We start from the raw sequence: 17657 nt of genomic DNA on the forward strand, positions 1-17657 counted from the left end.
TTATGCGGAAACTTTGACTATATATATCGCCATGAGACATGAGTGTAACTGGAGCATGGTCAAGACCCAATGTTCTGCATTCGATTACCGGTGACTGAAGAAGTGGATACAGCCTATGGTTATAGTCCTGGTGGATGCAGCCTATGGCTATAGTCCTGGTGGATGCAGCCTATGGTTATAGTCCTGGTGGATGCAGCCTATGGCTATAGTCCTGGTGGATGCAGCCTATGGCTATAGTCCTGGTGGATGCAGCCTATGGTTATAGTCCTGGTGGATGCAGCCTATGGCTATAGTCCTGGTGGATGCAGCCTATGGCTATAGTCCTGGTGGATGCAGCCTATGTCTGTACCCATTTTTTCCAGGACTCCCTAGGGCTGCATCCAGCTTCTTCATCTACCGGTAATCAAATGCCAAATGATCAGTCTCGAGCATGCTCCAGTTGTGATCATCTCTAATCTCCATGTAACGTTTGCGCTTTAGAAGATTCGAGACTCCGATGAAGTCTCAAAGCAATAAATTACTAATAAACAGAGATTCCCTGGAGACACTCGCTTCCGAAGTCTCTAAAGGTTACACTCTAAAGCAAGTGTATAAACAGCAATTTGTCAACCACTCCAGACATTGTGCATTGTGTGCCGCCCTACAGAGCTCATTAGATGTTGGTGGTAATACTGGCAATGCCCAGTGGTGACAACCACCACAGGGGGGCGTTCCAGCAGCGTGAGTGGCCCAGTAGTCTCCTTTCCTTGTCCTATGTCTATTAGATCTGCAGTTCTGTGAGAAGGATTTGGAGGATGGGTTTCCTTGGTTGGGTGCAGGGAAAGTTATTGGAATACTTGGCTTTATAACTATAGGTATAACCATTAGGAAGGTGGAGATTGTGATACCAATTTATAGCGCCCCCTGCAGGGCATGGACTGTGGAGACATCACATCTAAGGATCCTTTTACACTCGATATGGGACCGTGCATAGACGCAAGCGATCGATCAACCTTGTGTCTTCAGAAGGCACGATAAATTGGGTGGTCGGGCTGCACGACATTGTTCGTGCAGCCATTTAAATATATTGCTATCGGCAGATAGTGCCGTGCATAGTGATGTGCGGCCGATAGTGATCATTTTTAGGGCCGTGCAAAAGATGCGGTCAGTCGAGAAGCGTCTGTTTACTGTTCATCAGCTGATCGCTGTCACTATTACAGGGCCGTTTCTAGGAAGGCGCGTTGTCAGTAACAGGCCCATGTAAAAGGCCCTTATCATTGTCTACAAGCAGATCTGGGAGGGGGGTCCTGACAGTGCCCCGGATGCATGCCCTACTGGGGTATATGAGCTGAGGGGAGAGATGATCATCCCAAAGCTGTGGCCATTTTCCGATTGTGAAACTGTTAATACTCAAAGACTTGGATATGGATCCCATTGGAGCGAGAGGCTAATGAGGAGACCAGCACCTTCCTGGGATACTGGAGACATCATTGCCCGGAGAGTTGGATGAGGATTTCGTTAGAGTGAGTGGGGAGCTCAGGATGAGACTTCACATGGGAATACCCCTTTAAAACAAGAGACAGGTAATAAACTGTGGTAAGAAACCAGGTAAAAGATCAATCCATAGTCTACAGTACAGCTGGTGGTTACTGTATAGACATAAGATAAGTGATGAACATCAGGTGAAAGGGGAATCTCGATATTTGTCGTTCAACCCACGCAGAAATATGAGCATCAGTGACCGCAGCTCAAACTTCAGATATAGTGGAAAACAACAAAGCAAAACGGAGAATTCTTGGCCACGTTATTGTTCTTGTTCAGCAGCTCCATAGAGAATAAATAGAGAGCTGATTGCACACACATGGATACGTTCTTTAGATGGGACTAGACTGCACTAATACAGCTAAATGATTGCAGGTGTTCATCAGTACTTACCTGTCTGCGCTCGCCTGGTGTCCCCCACTCAGAGAAGCCACCTCCACTTCCTGACTGAGAAAAGAGTGACAGCCTGCTCAGCCAATCACTGGCCACTACGCTATCCTGTGGAGGTGGAGATGGCTGCAATCAAGCGACCAGCGTCTTTCCATAGGAACTAATGTAAATGTGTTAAATTGGTTCCAGCTGCCACCAATAATTAGTGATGACTTGAGCTCTTAGTTACTGCCTTAAAATTCCCTCCAACTTTAGTATACTTTGGGAAGGGGTTGGGGATACTGAAGGGAAGGGCGTTTTCGGATACTGAACAAAGGTATCCGAGGTGCCAAGTGTGACTTCCTGGTAAATTTTCGTCGAATACCGAGATATTACGGTATTTGTTAGATCGAGTCCTGATAGTGATCAGACATGTAAAGAGTTGATGATTTTTCTTTTTTTTTTCAGCAAGCCTAACTAAATCCTAACATCATTGTAATCTACTTCCTTTAAAATATATATCTATATTTTGTTTTTTAAAGGGTGCCTGTTACCATGAAAAGGGTATCTAATCCATCAACATCATGTTATAGAACAGGAAGACCTGAGCAGATTGCTCCCAACCTGTTTCTCTCCAAATGTTACAAAACCACAACTCCCATCATGCCCAGGAGCCTTATCAATGAAGGGAGTTGTAGTTTTGAGGTACACTGTACATCACCGTTGACCATTCTTTACACTGCAACCTCCCATCATGAGTCTCTCCAAGGTTGGGGAAGAGACAAGCCTGAAGTTGGTTTCTTATTCACACAATTTCTTTTTAGGCATTTTTCTTACAGAAAATTTATATCAATCAAAATGTACCCTTAGAGTAGGGAATGAAGGGAATGCAGTTGAAAACCGCCAAAATACCCATTGGTTGGCATAAAAATGGGGATCAATGTACACAGGGAACATTATTACTATATGGGGACACAGGAGGCATTATTACTATATGGGGGCAATATTACTATATGGGGCACAGAAGGGGGCATTATTACTATATGGGGGCACAGCAGGGGACATTATTACTATATGGGGGTGCAGCAGGGAACATTATTACTATATGGGGGTGCAACAGGGGGCATCAATACTATATGGAGGCACAGAGGACATTATTACTATATGGGGCACAGCAGGGGACATTATTACTATATGGGGGTACAGCAGGGGACATTATTACTATTTGGGGGTATAGCAGGAGGCATTAAGACTATATGGGGGCACAACAGGGGTAAGTATTACTATATAGGGCACAGCATGGGACATTATTACTATATGGGGGCACAGCAGGGAACATTATTACTATATGGGGGCACAGCAGGGGACATTATTACTATATGGAGGCACAGAGGACAATATTAGTATATAGGGAACAGCAGGGGCCATCATTACTATATGGGACACAGAATAAGGTATTATTACTATATGGGGCACAGCAGGGGACATTATTACTACATGGGGGCACAGCGAGGAACATTATTACAATATGGGGGCACAGCAGGGCACATTATTACTATAAGAGGGCACAGGGGACATTTTAACTATATGGAGGTACAGAGGACATTATTACTATATGGGAGCACAGCAGGGGACATTATTACTATATGGTGGAACAGCAGAGGACATTATTACTAAATAGTGGCACAGCAGGGGACATTATTACTGTATGAGGGCACAGCAGGAGGCATTATTACTATATGGAGGCACAGCAGGGGGCATTATTACTGTATGGAGGCACAACAGGGGACATTATAACTATATGGCAGAACAGTAGGAGACATTATTAATATATGGGGCACAGCGAGGAACATTATTACTGTATGAGGGCACATATATCTAAAACAATAAACATCATTATGTACACCTGTGGAATAGTTTATCAAACTTACAGGTGAAGGGGAGGGAATCATCCGGAGCTCCGCACACATCCAAAATGGCGCCTGCAGCGTTCTTAATTCATTACTGCGCCTGCGCCAGAGCTGAAGTTACAACCCAGTTTTACAGAGGGCCGCAGTGCGCATGAATGTGCTGTTATGCCATGAACAAATATGGCCGCTGAAGTTACTTGTATCCTATGCGCATGCGCAACCTGCGTCACTGGGGGTGTCCACAAATACTAGTCACCGGGGTGGTTGCCGTACTCTCACTATTATTAAGGCCTATGTACTCTTACCATACATAAGTTACCAGATGTGTATGTGATTAAGGATAAGTGCTACAAATCATTTACCAAGGCGACAGAAGCAGCGGATCTCGAATACCTGCTATAAGAAGTTTAGTGGAACAATACTACAACACTGCTCATACACATGAAATAAAGCCACTCAAAAAAATCCATTGGTTATAAAAATAAGTGATGATGGTACTACGTGCTTGTACCTAGTACATACAAAATGAGATGCAATTAATACCGTGAACATTAGTGAACTTATCCTAATAGTGAAAGAATATATAAACAACCTTATCCCAAAATTACTAAAAACGGCGAGTACATAATTAAGCTCAACGCATATATAAGTCAATGAAGTTCCGGTCACGGGACGTAACGCGTAGGGTGTTTTTTGGACCCACTCAGCAGACCACGCTCTACTTGGTGACTTGTTTCCTTGTGTGCACTTTAGCTGTATATGCATACCTGCATTATATTTGACATCTTTGCACTGTTGCACTTGGCACTTTGATATATATACTTTATTTGGCTGTATTTGACAGCAATCATTTACTGGTAGAGTGTGGCTCTAATTATATTGAGCTATGTGGTGTCTTAGGGATCCCATATATTTTGAGTGGATCCCCATTGTATTGTATGTGCTTTTAAATGTTTTTAATGTAGGGTCTGTGTAGGGTGGTGCTTTGTTTTGTACTGTATATTGTTAATAAAGATTATATTATTTCATCTGACTGAATAGTGGTGTGCCTATAGTGTGTTATAGCATACATCTGTCCTTTTTTGTATGTGATAGAACTGTTGTTTTGTATGCTACATAATGAGCACCCTTGATTTGGCTGTGCATTACCCCTGCTTGTGTGTCTTACTGTATGAGGGCACAGGTGACATTATTATAGGGTTTACAGCAGGGGACATTATTACTATATGAGGGCACAGCAGGCGATATAATTACTATATGGGGGCACAGCAGGAGGTATTTTTACTATATAGGGCCACAGCAGGGGACATTATTACTGTATGGGGGGCACAGCGAGGAACATTATTACTATGTGGCGGCACAGGAGACATTATTACTATATGGGGGCACAGCAGGGAACATTATTACTACATGAGGGCACAGCATGGGACATTTTAACTATAAGGGGGTACAGAGGACATTATTACTTTATTGGGGCACAGCAGGGGACATTATTACTAGAGATGAGCAAACCTTGAGCATGCACGAGTCCATCTGAACCCGATCGTTCGGCATTTGATTAGCGGGGGCTGCTGAAGTTGGATAAAGCTCTAAGGTTGTCTGGAAAACATGGATACAGCCAGTGACTATATCCATGATTTCCACATAGCCTTAGGGCTTTATCCAACTTCAGCAGCCACCGCTAATCAAATGCCGAAAGTTCGGGTTCAGATGGACTCCAGCTGCTCCAGGTTCGCTCATCTCTAATTATTGCTATATGGGGACATAGCAGGGGACATTATTACTATATGGGGGCACAGGTGACATTATTTGGATAAAATAATAAAAAATACACAAAAAATGTAATACACTAATATACACTACTGAAAAAAGGCACAAAAACTGCATAAGGGTGGGTTCATACATCCCACAATTGCAGCGAGTTTCACAATGCGAGTTTGCAGCAAAGTCAGCTGCGATTCCGGGTACTGTCAGTTTGGGTGGAGTGTACCTACTTGCAGCCGGAATTTTCAGTAAAAGAAAATGTAGGCGATGCATCCCCTTTAAGTGTTACTCCGCCATACCTGCACCCACGCATTTATCATTATCTTTAAAAAAAAATACAAAAAGTTTTTGTATTATTCTGATGTTGTAATATTCATTCATGTTTCATTATGGACACAGAGTCTGCTGCTCCCTCCCTCCCCTGACATGCCTTCCTCCTCCTCCTCCTCCTCCTCCTCTGTGCAGTGTCCTATGAACCCTCCTGGTCCTGGCAGGCTCTTCTTCCTGTCACTTGTGATACAATCCAGCCCTATGTAGCAGAGCCCAGGCTGTGTGCCGGTCATGTCTCCCCCTCTATTCTCCACGCTGCTCCCCCATAGTGTGTGGGATCTGGGCTCCTGGGCCGCCTGGCTCTGCCTACTGGTTGTGCTGGTAAAATCCTCTAAGCTCTATGTGAGGAGGAGGTGGCTGCTGAAGGCTTTGAGCCCATTTGATGGTCCCAAGTGTCACTGGCTGTATGGCAATGCTCAAGAGGTAAGATGCACACAAGCTATAGTATTAAGGTGTCATATGGGGTGCTGTTAGGTCTGGAGCCTTAAACAGGGTAGGCGGCTGCCACTGGGGCCCCTGGGCTCTGTTCACACAATGTTGAAATTGAGTGGATGGCCGCCATTTAATGGCAAATATTTGCTGTTATCTTAAAACAACGGCTGTTATATTGAAATAATGGCCGTTATTTACTGTTATATGGCGGCCATCCACTCAATTTCACCATTGTGTGAACAGATCCTCTCTGTGTTTTAAATCCACTCCTGGTTTTGGTTGCAATATGAGGACCACAATACTGACTGAAATATATGTAGTGTGAACCCAGCCTAAAGGTAGAACTTATCCCCCGGAGTGAACATAGTGCTCGGTGCATGTGCAGCCAGCGCTCTATTCATTCTCTATGGTGCTGCTGATCACTACTGTGTGCTCGACTCCCCAATGTTCAGCAGCCCCATAAAGAATCAATGCCGTGGAGTGTCCAGAACAGCTGCAAATCCCCATTGAAAACCTCTCCTGCTCTGGACAGTTCCTGACATGGACAGAGGTGGCAGCAGAGAGCTCTTTTTAAATAGAAGTAAATTACAAATCTATATAACTTTATGACACCAGTTTAATAATAAAGAAAAACATTTTTGCAAGAGTACCCCTTTAAGGTACCCTAAACCTACAGTATATGATATCTTTATATACCATGGAGCCCCCCCCCCCCCCCCTATACAAAATCAGCAGGTATGGGGACTTTTCTCTAATGTGTACAGGGGACGTTACTTTCGAGAGACGCTGACTGCTGCTCATTGTGAATGTCTCAGTATTGAGTATTGTTTCTAATCACAGTTTCTTAAGGACGGCAATGATCTGGAGATTATGGTTCGTTATGCTGAACAGTATCCGTATGCCTATACACTCTGGCTAGGAAATTTTTTTGGATCGCTGACTATATGTCACCCTGATTATGCCAAGGCCGTCCTATCCAGACAAGGTAGGGGCCTTTAAAGGAGTACAAAAAAAAAAGAAGAAAAAAATTCTAAACAACTGGTTTTAGAAAGCTATATAGATCTGTAATTTACTTTAACTGAAAAATCTTCAGTCTTCTAGTACTTATCAGCTGCTGCATGTCCTGCAGGAAGTGGTGTATTCTCTCCAGTCTGACACAGTGCTCTCTGCTGCCACCTCTGTCCATGTCAGGAACTGTCCAGAGCAGGAGAGGTTTTCTATGGGGATTTGCTGCTGCTCTGGACAGTTCCTGACATGGACAGAGGTGGCAGCAGAGAGCACTGTGTTAGACTGGACAGAATACACCACTTTCTGCAAGACATACAGCAGCTGATAAGTACTTAAAGACTGCAGATAGTCTAGCCTTCATTCACTTTAGAAATTGCTATCAATGAAAAACAAAAATTTCACATAAATTTTCCCTTTTTTTCACAGATCCAAAGGATGATTTTGCCTATCACTTTATTACTCCATGGATCGGTATGTAATTACTATTGATCGGCCTGTAGTCATTAGGGGACTGGTGATGATTTCAGGCTTCGTGTCTATGAACATCATCATCAAACGATATGAAAAACACACTTTATAGCCTAAAAAAATAAAAACAATCTCCACATTTGTGACTCCTAGGGAAGGGGCTGCTGGTGCTGTCAGGACAGAAGTGGTTTCAGCACCGCCGGCTCATAACCCCAGGATTCCATTACGACGTCCTGAAGCCGTATGTCACACTGATGTCCGACTGCGTCAATGTTATGCTGGTAACTATAGAAAGTATTAAAAATATATTAAAAAATTCCTCAAAAATGCATCACACTTTGCCTTATTCTTTCTGTCGGGCTGGAAGCTACAATAATAGTTCTACAAGGTCTGAACACAGGAGGCTGGTTAGTTGCCTGAATTTAGAGTTTAAGGGTCTGATTTGGGGACTAAAAATTTTTTCTGGATCAACTGGTGTCAGAAAGTTATATAGATTTGTAAATTATTTCACTTTTAAAAATGTCCAGTTGTTCAGTACTTATCAGCTGCTGTATGTCCTGCAGGAAGTGGTGTATTCTGTGCTCTACAGTGCTCTCTGCTGCCACCTCTGTCCATGTCAGGAACTGTCCAGAGCAGGAGAGGTTTTCTATGGGGATTTGCTGCTGCTCTGGACAATTCCTGACACGGACAGAGGTGGCAGCAGAGAGCACTGTGTCAGATTGTTTTCTTCTTGGACTTTTATTGTTTTAGAACAAATGGGAAAATCTTATCCCGGATAAGAACCCAGTGGAGCTTTTCCATCACGTCAGCCTGATGACCCTGGACACCATCATGAAATGCGCCTTCAGCTACCGGAGTAATTGCCAGATGGACAGGTCTGTAGAAAAAGATACAAAATAACATATAAAAGTAATATATAATACATTCTATGAACAAATGAATAAAATGTAATACAAGGATATGGGGGAGAGGAATTTGCGTTTGTCCAGGAATAGAAAATGCTATTGTTTCTCAAAATTGTATAATTGCCCATAGACATCAGTAGAAAGGCTTTGGATAACATTTAAAGGGGGTTTAAAACTTTTTTTTCAGCTGCTGTCAAGAAAGTTATTCAGATTTTTAATTTATTTCTATTTAAAAATCTCTAATCTTTCGGTACTTATCAGCTGCTGTATGTCCTGCAGGAAGTGGTGTATTCTCTCCAGTTTGACACACTGCTCTCTGCTGCCACCTCTGTCCAGAACAGGAAAGTTTTTTTTTATGGGGATTTGCTCCTGCTCTGGACAGTTCCTGACATGGACAGAGGTGGCAGCAGAAAGCACTGTGTCAGACTGGAGAGAATATACCACTTCCTGCAGGACATACAGCAGCTGATAAGTACTGGAAGACTGGAGATTTTTAAATAGAAGTAAATTTCAAATCTATATAACTTTCTGACACCGGTTGATTTAAAAACTTTTTTTTTTGGAGTGCCCCTTTAATTTAGGCAACCAAGAGCCAATAAAGTAGGGCTATGGTTTCCCAATGATGCGGCTTCTCTGATTTGTCCTCATAGTGAGAGCGCTTACATCAAAGCTGTATACCAGCTCTCCCATCTGGTGGACTACAGGTTCTTCTGTCTCCCGTATCACAATGATCTGATCTTTCACCTGAGTCCTCATGGATTCCGATTCCGCAGAGCACTGAAGATAGCGCATGTGCACACCGGTGAGTCCAACATCTATCCGCTGGACGTGGGGTCCATATGTGGCAGAACTCCAACTCTTAGCATGTGCTGCAGTCAGGACCTGATGGGAGTTGTAGTTTAGCAGCAGCCGGCTCCAGGCCTGCATTAGTATATAGTCACAGTAAGCTGTATCCATCTCTGTATATTATGTTTGCATTAGTCGTGAACTTTGAGTTGGAGCTTAATGTAATGGACTGGACTTTGCTATCATATGTAGTATACCGAACTATAGACTGAGGTGTATCGATCTGGGAAAATAACCTCCACTGATGGTTCCTGTGCTGTCCTTATATATATATATATATATAGATAAAGTCATCAAAGAGAGAAAACAATCCCTCCAAGAAGATACCGAGCTGGAGAAGATCCAGAAGAAGAGGCACCTGGACTTCCTTGATATTCTCCTCTGTGCTAAGGTAAGGAGGGAGCCACTGATTCCAGCAGGATTGTCTTGAAAAAAATCAACTGGTGCCAGAAAGTTATACAGATTTGTAAGTTTTTTCCAGTACTTATTAGCTGCTGTATGTCCTGCAGGAAGTGGTGTATTCTCTCCAGTCTGACACAGTGCTCTATGCTGCCACCTCTGTCCACATCAGGAATTGTGCACAGCAGGAGAGATTTGCTGCTGCTCTGGACAGTTCCTGACATGGACAGAGGTGGCAGCAGAGAGCACTGTGTCACACTGGAAAGAATACTCCACTTTTTGCAGGACATACAGCAGCTGAAAAGTACTGGAAGACTGGATTTTCAAATAGAAGTGAATTACAAATCCCTGGCACTTTCTGGCACCAGTTAATTTGAAAGAAAACATTTCTTGCTGGAATACCCTTTTATATATACCGGGGAGAAGCATGTGCTTGTGCACTTCATAAATGTTTTTTTTCTTTCAAATCATCTTTTTTCAGAAAGTTCTATAGATTTGTAATTTACTTCTATTTAAAAAAATCTCCAGTCTTCCAGTACTTATCAGCTGCTGTATGTCCTGCAGGAAGTGGTGTATTCTCCCCAGTCTGACACAGTGCTCTCTGCTGCCACCTCTGTCCATGTCAGGAACTGTCCAGAGCAGCAGCAAATCCCCATAGAAAACCTCTCCTGCACTGGACATTTCCTGACATAGACAGAGGTGGCAGCAGAGAGCGCTGTGTTCATCTTACAATAATATTGTTATCAGGATGAGAATGGTCAGGGACTGTCTGATGAAGATCTGCGGGCAGAGGTGGACACCTTCATGTTTGAGGGGCACGATACCACGGCCAGCGGCATCTCCTGGGTGCTATACTGCTTGGCCAAATACCCCGAGCACCAGGAGAAATGCCGGGAGGAGATCAGAGAGGTCCTGGGAGATCGGAGCACAGTGCAGTGGTGAGCACATCCCATTTCTATCATTCGTGTATCATATTAGTGTCACCTTTTATTTTTTATTACCTGTATCACCTACATACATTTTTTTAATCAGTTGTTGGAGTCATAAAAGTGGCAGCTGATATCTAATATTTGATGCTGTGCGTTGTATACTGCAGCTCTGTTTGTTATGGTCGGCTTCTTATGATGCACAAGCCCACCATGTGGAACCTGTTTACCCATCCTGGTCTGTACGTCTTAGAGTCATGCTATTTATTTGTGTGTGCCAGGGAAGACCTGGGCAAGATGCCATACACCACCATGTGTATTAAGGAAACCATGCGTCTCTACCCGCCTGTACCAGAAGTGGCTCGCCAGCTTAAGGAACCAATCACATTCTTTGATGGACGGAGCCTGCCAAAAGGTCTGAGAAATAATACACCACTAAGTAGCTTCCATAGAAAACATATCACTCTATCTAACATCTATCTCCTATCTCCTATCTATCTATCTATCTATCTCCTATCTCCCTATCTATCTCCTATCTATCTATCTATCTATCTATCTCCTATCTATCTATCTATCTATCTATCTATCTATCTATCTATCTATTTATTATCTATCTATCTATCTATCTATCTATCTATCTCCTATCTATCTATCTATCTATCTATCTATCTATTTATCTATCTATCTATTATCTATCTATCTATCTATTTATCTATCTATCTATCTATTATCTATCTATCTATCTATCTATCTATCTATCTATCTATTATCTACCTATCTTCTATCTATCTATCTATCTATCTATCTATCTATCTATCTATTATCTATCTATCTATCTCCTATCTATCTATCTCCTATCTATCTATCTATCTATCTCCTATCTATCTCCTATCTATCTATCTCCTATCTATCTCCTATCTATCTATCTATCTATCTATCTATCTATCTATCTATCTCCTATCTATCTATCTATCTATCTATCTATCTCCTATCTATCTACCTATCTATCTCCTATCTATCTATCTATCTATCTATCTATCTATCTATCTATTTATCTATCTATCTATCTATCTATCTATCTATCTATCTATCTATCTATCTATCTATCTATCTATCTATCTATCTATCTATCTATTTATCTAGATAGTATAATCAAGCAGCACAGCACAAAGTCCTGTTATACTGGTGCCAGCAGATTGCCTTGACCAAGGGCTGATAAATCCAGTGTGAAATAGTCTGCAGCACTCCCAATGGTACGTGCAAAAAGTGGTTTATTCCATCAAAACAATAAATTCACAACATGTGAGTAAATGCGGCGTGTGCAAACGCGACGTTTCGATGACCTCACGTCATCATTTTCAAGAGTGACAATGTGAAACAATTACAACTTTATATAGATGTTTTGCAAATTCAACAAAACTTTCATTGGTTGTGAGAAAACAATTAGAAGCTCAGCAGCTGTGTAGAGCCAAGTGCACATTAACCCCTTATCCCCACATAGGATCGCAATATATGCGAATAAAAGTGTCCAGTGAGTGTCCATAGTAGCTTGAAAATATGGGGAAGGTACATCCCATAAGATATATAAAGTCCATTTATAAGTAGATATAAACAAATAGTTTTACTTTATTGCGTGGTCCCATGAGCTCACTGCTCCACAAGAGTTTAGACGTAGTTCACATTGGCAGAATACTTTTTCTGCCAGAATAGGCAAACCAGTGAGGTCCAGCTGTCGGTTCCTCTCCGGATTCAGGGCGGCATAAGGTGTTTATGCATTCTAAGTACCTTACACCGGCTCAGGGGGGCAGTAACATCGTCTCACCATATAGGATCATCGTCGGTACTGTAACCAAGTTCCGTCCACTTCCGACGCACCGATGTGTGTCGGTGTGTACTGTTCCTGGTAATCTTCCATCCGGCGTGGAAGGGGTGGAAGATTACCAGGAACAGTACACACCGGCACACATCGGTGCGTCGGAAGTGGACGGAACTTGGTTACAGTACCGACGATGATCCTATATGGTGAGACGATGTTACTGCCCCCCTGAGCCGGTGTAAGGTACTTAGAATGCATAAACACCTTATGCCGCCCTGAATCCGGAGAGGAACCGACAGCTGGACCTCACTGGTTTGCCTATTCTGGCAGAAAAAGTATTCTGCCAATGTGAACTACGTCTAAACTCTTGTGGAGCAGTGAGCTCATGGGACCACGCAATAAAGTAAAACTATTTGTTTATATCTACTTATAAATGGACTTTATATATCTTATGGGATGTACCTTCCCCATATTTTCAAGCTACTATGGACACTCACTGGACACTTTTATTCACATATATTGCGATCCTATGTGGGGATAAGGGGTTAATGTGCACTTGGCTCTACACAGCTGCTGAGCTTCTAATTGTTTTCTCACAACCAATGAAAGTTTTGTTGAATTTGTAAAACATCTATATAAAGTTGTAATTGTTTCACATTGTCACGCTTGAAAATGATGACGTGAGGTCATCGAAACGTCGCGTTTGCACACATGTTGTGAATTTATTGTTTTGATGGAATAAACCACTTTTTGCACGTACCATTGGGAGTGCTGCAGACTATTTCACATTGTATCTATTTATCTATCTATCTATCTATCTATCTATCTATCTATCTCCTATCTATCTCCTATCTATCTATCTATCTATCTATCTATCTATCTATCTATCTATCTATCTATCTATCTATCTATCTCCTATCTATCTATCTATCTATCTTAACTAAAATCGCATAAACGTAAGGCACCTACTGTTACACATATATAATCCCCAAATGGGTATCCATCAAAAGATGGTGCCTAAGCCGTGATGCTACCTCAACATAGCTAAACTAAACCAAGAAAACACAAAATTGAGTATTGTAGCATAAATTTATTTCACACCATATTAAAATATAAAAAGAATCTAACAAAAATGTGATCAACACTAAAAGCAAGGCGGCAATCCTGGAGAGATATCATGTGTAACAACCAAATGTAAGAACAATTCATGAAAAAGAACACTGAGACTGGACAACAAAGTGCTAAGTGCAAGATAGTAACGCTGGAACAATGTCCTAAGTATATAATACAAGTCCGTCCCACCCCATATCTGAACTGCATATATTACCAACAAGTCCCGGACGAAGGACACGAAACGCGCGTCGGGGTGGTGGCGTCCTGGAGAGTGGTTTGATCCCTGTGACTTGTTGGTAATATATGCAGTTCAGATATGGGGTGGGACGGACTTGTATTATATACTTAGGACATTGTTCCAGCGTTGCTATCTTGCACTTAGCACTTTGTTGTCCAGTCTCAGTGTTCTTTTTCATGAATTGTTCTTACATTTGGTTGTTACACATGATATCTCTCCAGGATTGCCGCCTTGCTTTTAGTGTTGATCACATTTTTGTTAGATTCTTTTTGTATTTTAATATGGTGTGAAATAAATTTATGCTACAATACTCAATTTTGTGTTTTCTTGGTTTAGTCTATCTATCTATCTATCTATCTATCTATCTATCTATCTATCTATCTCCTATCTATCTATCTATCTATCTATCTATCTCCTATCTATCTATCTATCTATGTATCTATCTATCTATCTATCTATCTATCTATCTCCTATCTATCTATCTATCTATCTATCTCCTATCTATCTATCTATCTATCTATCTATCTATCTATCTCCTATCTATCTATCTATCTATCTATCTATCTATCTATCTATCTATCTATCTATCTCCTATCTATCTATCTATCTATCTATCTATCTATCTATCTCCTATCTATCTATCTATCTATCTATCTATCTATCTATCTCCTATCTATCTATCTATCTATCTATCTATCTATCTATCTATTTATCTATCTATCTATCTTCTATCTATCTATCTATCTATCTATCTATCTATCTATCTATCTATCTATCTATCTGTCTCCTATCCATCTATTATGACACATTGTGTATATGAACAGCTCTTGTCTCCTCTCCCTATAGGTGCTATTGTCCTCCTCTGTATATATGCTATAAACAGATGCTCCAGTATCTGGGATGAGCCGGAGGTAATACTGACAATGTGAAATGTTCTACAGTCTGTTATTTCCGTCCCTTATGATAGCATTCTGCTCTATATAACAGGACCTGGCGCTCTATGCATTATCCTGCCGTGTATGATTGGCGCTGTCCCTATAGCAGGAGAGGTGTGATAGAAGTGCTGGAGGGCAATGTGCCCGGACATGAGATAGTTCCCCGAACTCTAATAACAGATATTACCGAAATTTCCGAATGTCGTCTTGTTCCAAACTGCAAGCACAGGTTCACATTCTCCGACATGTCCAAGCACCTGCTATCGCGCTTTGTGCTCTATTACGACAAAGCCGTCTATAATTCAGTGTCTACTGTAAACGTAACATGAACAAGGCCAAATTAAGATAAAAAAAATTTAGAACCTGTGCTTAAAGGTCCAACATTCCCAATACCTCATGAATGTGTTATATTTGTTGTGTTAAAGGGGTATTCCACTCACACATATCTTTTGATATGTTGCTGCCCATGGTGAGACTAACAATTCCTTCCATACTTGTTATTATCTATTCAGTCTCCTTCCCCCAGTTCTCAGCTGCTGATTTCTGTTGAAGACACAAAAATCTGTCTGTGATCCTTTGTTTCTGTCTCCCCCTCCTCCCTTCTGAGACAGCTGATGTAAACAAGTCTCTGGCAGGCTGTATCTGCAACATTGTAGCTTCTCTGTAGTGTAATGTTCTATGTCTTTTAGGTATTTGATCCCCTGAGGTTTTCCCCAGAGAATTCATCCACCAGACACTCCCACGCCTTCTTACCCTTCTCTGCAGGAGGAAGGTAATGCAAGAAAAAAAGGAACCTGCTTGAAACAAAATTTACCATATGATTGATACTAAACCTTTGGCTCTCCAAGCATGATGGGAGTTGTAGTTTTGCAACAGCTGTAGAGCCAGGGTCCCTACCCCTTCCTTATAGAGTGCCTTACCCCTCTATATTCTCGCTCCTAGGAACTGCATTGGGCAGAACTTTGCAATGAATGAAATGAAGGTCGCGGTGGCTTTGACCCTACAGAAGTTTGAGTTACATCCTGACCCCGAGAAAGAACTGAAACCGCGCTCCCTCTTAGTCTTACGCTCCTCAAACGGGATACACCTCAACCTGAAGAGGATCGACTAAGACACGACGGAGAATATCTCATCTATATATCATCATTATTTATAATTCTACTTAATTTAAAGATTCTCGAGGATACAACCAATTTCTGTGCAACTTTTTCCAGTTTTCCAGGACTGGATCCAGCTTTTCCAGCTCTACTCCTCAACAAGAGCTGCATAAAAATGGTTCGGTTTATATTAAATATAATACAGGAGGTAAAACAGCGCCCCCCCAGTGTCCTCAGGTTGTGTGTGGCATTGCACTTCAGTCCTATTCACTTTAATGGAAGTAAGTTGCAAAACCCGCACCCAAACTGAGGACAGGAGGGGCGCTGTTTCTGGAAGAAAGCCTGACTCAGATTTCCCATCTCACTCCCCATGAAATCCAATTCATTTTGATTCCTTCCTCCATGTCTACACACCCGAATAGTATTGTATAGCAGTATCATACACTTCCAACATGTGATTGCAGCGTCAGTCTACAAGCAGGTGGGGTTATGCAAATCATCAGCCTAAGTGGGTGGGTTTATGCAAATCATCATACCAAGCACAACCTGTAGATATTTGTGGTGCTGATTCGGGGGTTTAAGGGGTACTCCAGCGAAATAAATAAAAAAAGTTGTTTTTAGATCAACTGGTGTCAGAAAGTTCTACAGACTTTTAAATTACTTGAATTAAAAAATGTCCAGTCTTTCAGTACTTATCAACTGCTGTATGTTCTGCAGGAAGTGGTGTATTCTCTCCAGTCTGACACAGTGCTCTCTGCTGCCACCTCTGTCCATGTCAGGAACTGTCCAGAGCAGCAGCAAATCCGCATAGACAACCTCTCCTGCTCTGGACAGTTCCTGACATGGACTGGAAAGCATTTACCATGATAGTAAGTTTCCTCCCCAAGTGATTGTCGGCTTAAATTAGCCAATAGACATGCAGGGAAGGGGCTGGGACATCCTGCTATGGCTGCTGGTCTTGCAGTGATTGGCTGGCTGCATCAGGTGACCTGGGTGTATATAGAGCCTGGTCACCTGATGCTTGTCCCTATCTGTGTCTCTGTCATCCATCACAGGAGGAGTGTACAATTGTGGGGAGGCTCCAGCACTCTGTTAGACATATAAGATGAGATACGATGAAGGACACCGGCTCTGTATGGTGTCCTGCAGCACAGTCACCACAGATAAGGCCCTATTACACGAAAACATTACCAGCCAATATCGGACGATAATCGTCTTGTGTAATAGAGAACAACGTTCAGCTGATATGAATGATGTCGGCTGATCGTTGTCTGTCGTTGTCTTTCAACACGTTTGTCCTCCACATCATCACACCAGCAGGGGGCAGTATGTTCTCCACATTATCACACCAGCAAGGGGCCGTCTTTCCCCACATCATCACACCAGCAGGAGGCAGTGTGTCCTCCCCACATCATCACACCAGCAGGGGGCAGTGTGTCCTCCCCACATCATTACACCATCAGGGGGCAGTGTGTCCTCCCCACATCATTACCGCAGGAGGCAGTGTATCCTCCACTTCATCAAACTAGCAGGGGGCAGTGTATCCTCCACTTCATCATACTAGCAGGGGGCAGTGATCT

General features: G+C 42.2%; 1 protein-coding gene across 1 annotated transcript; it reads left to right on the plus strand.

Moving 5' to 3' along the window:
- Positions 1–6034: 6034 nt before the first annotated feature.
- LOC138799855 (cytochrome P450 4A6-like) lies at positions 6035–16703 on the plus strand. Its single transcript, XM_069981565.1, has 12 exons — positions 6035–6317; positions 7167–7311; positions 7761–7805; positions 7956–8083; positions 8553–8677; positions 9358–9509; positions 9838–9944; positions 10700–10890; positions 11160–11293; positions 14892–14956; positions 15670–15752; positions 15923–16703. Exons 1-12 carry the CDS (start codon positions 6126–6128, stop codon positions 16089–16091), a joined length of 1536 nt encoding a protein of 511 aa, XP_069837666.1. The 5' UTR covers positions 6035–6125; the 3' UTR covers positions 16092–16703.
- Positions 16704–17657: the final 954 nt, after the last annotated feature.

The sequence above is a fragment of the Dendropsophus ebraccatus genome, chromosome 8, assembly GCF_027789765.1.
Source record: "Dendropsophus ebraccatus isolate aDenEbr1 chromosome 8, aDenEbr1.pat, whole genome shotgun sequence".
Taxonomy (NCBI): Eukaryota; Metazoa; Chordata; class Amphibia; order Anura; family Hylidae; genus Dendropsophus; species Dendropsophus ebraccatus.

Coding starts and splice junctions, on each gene's coding strand:
- LOC138799855 (XM_069981565.1), top strand. CDS start 6,126: ATGTCTCCCCCTCTATTCTCCACGCTGCTCCCCCATAGTGTGTGGGAT. Junction 9,510..9,837: donor GATAGCGCATGTGCACACCG/GTGAGTCCAACA, acceptor ATATATATATAG/ATAAAGTCATCAAAGAGAGA. Junction 14,957..15,669: donor GTATCTGGGATGAGCCGGAG/GTAATACTGACA, acceptor TATGTCTTTTAG/GTATTTGATCCCCTGAGGTT.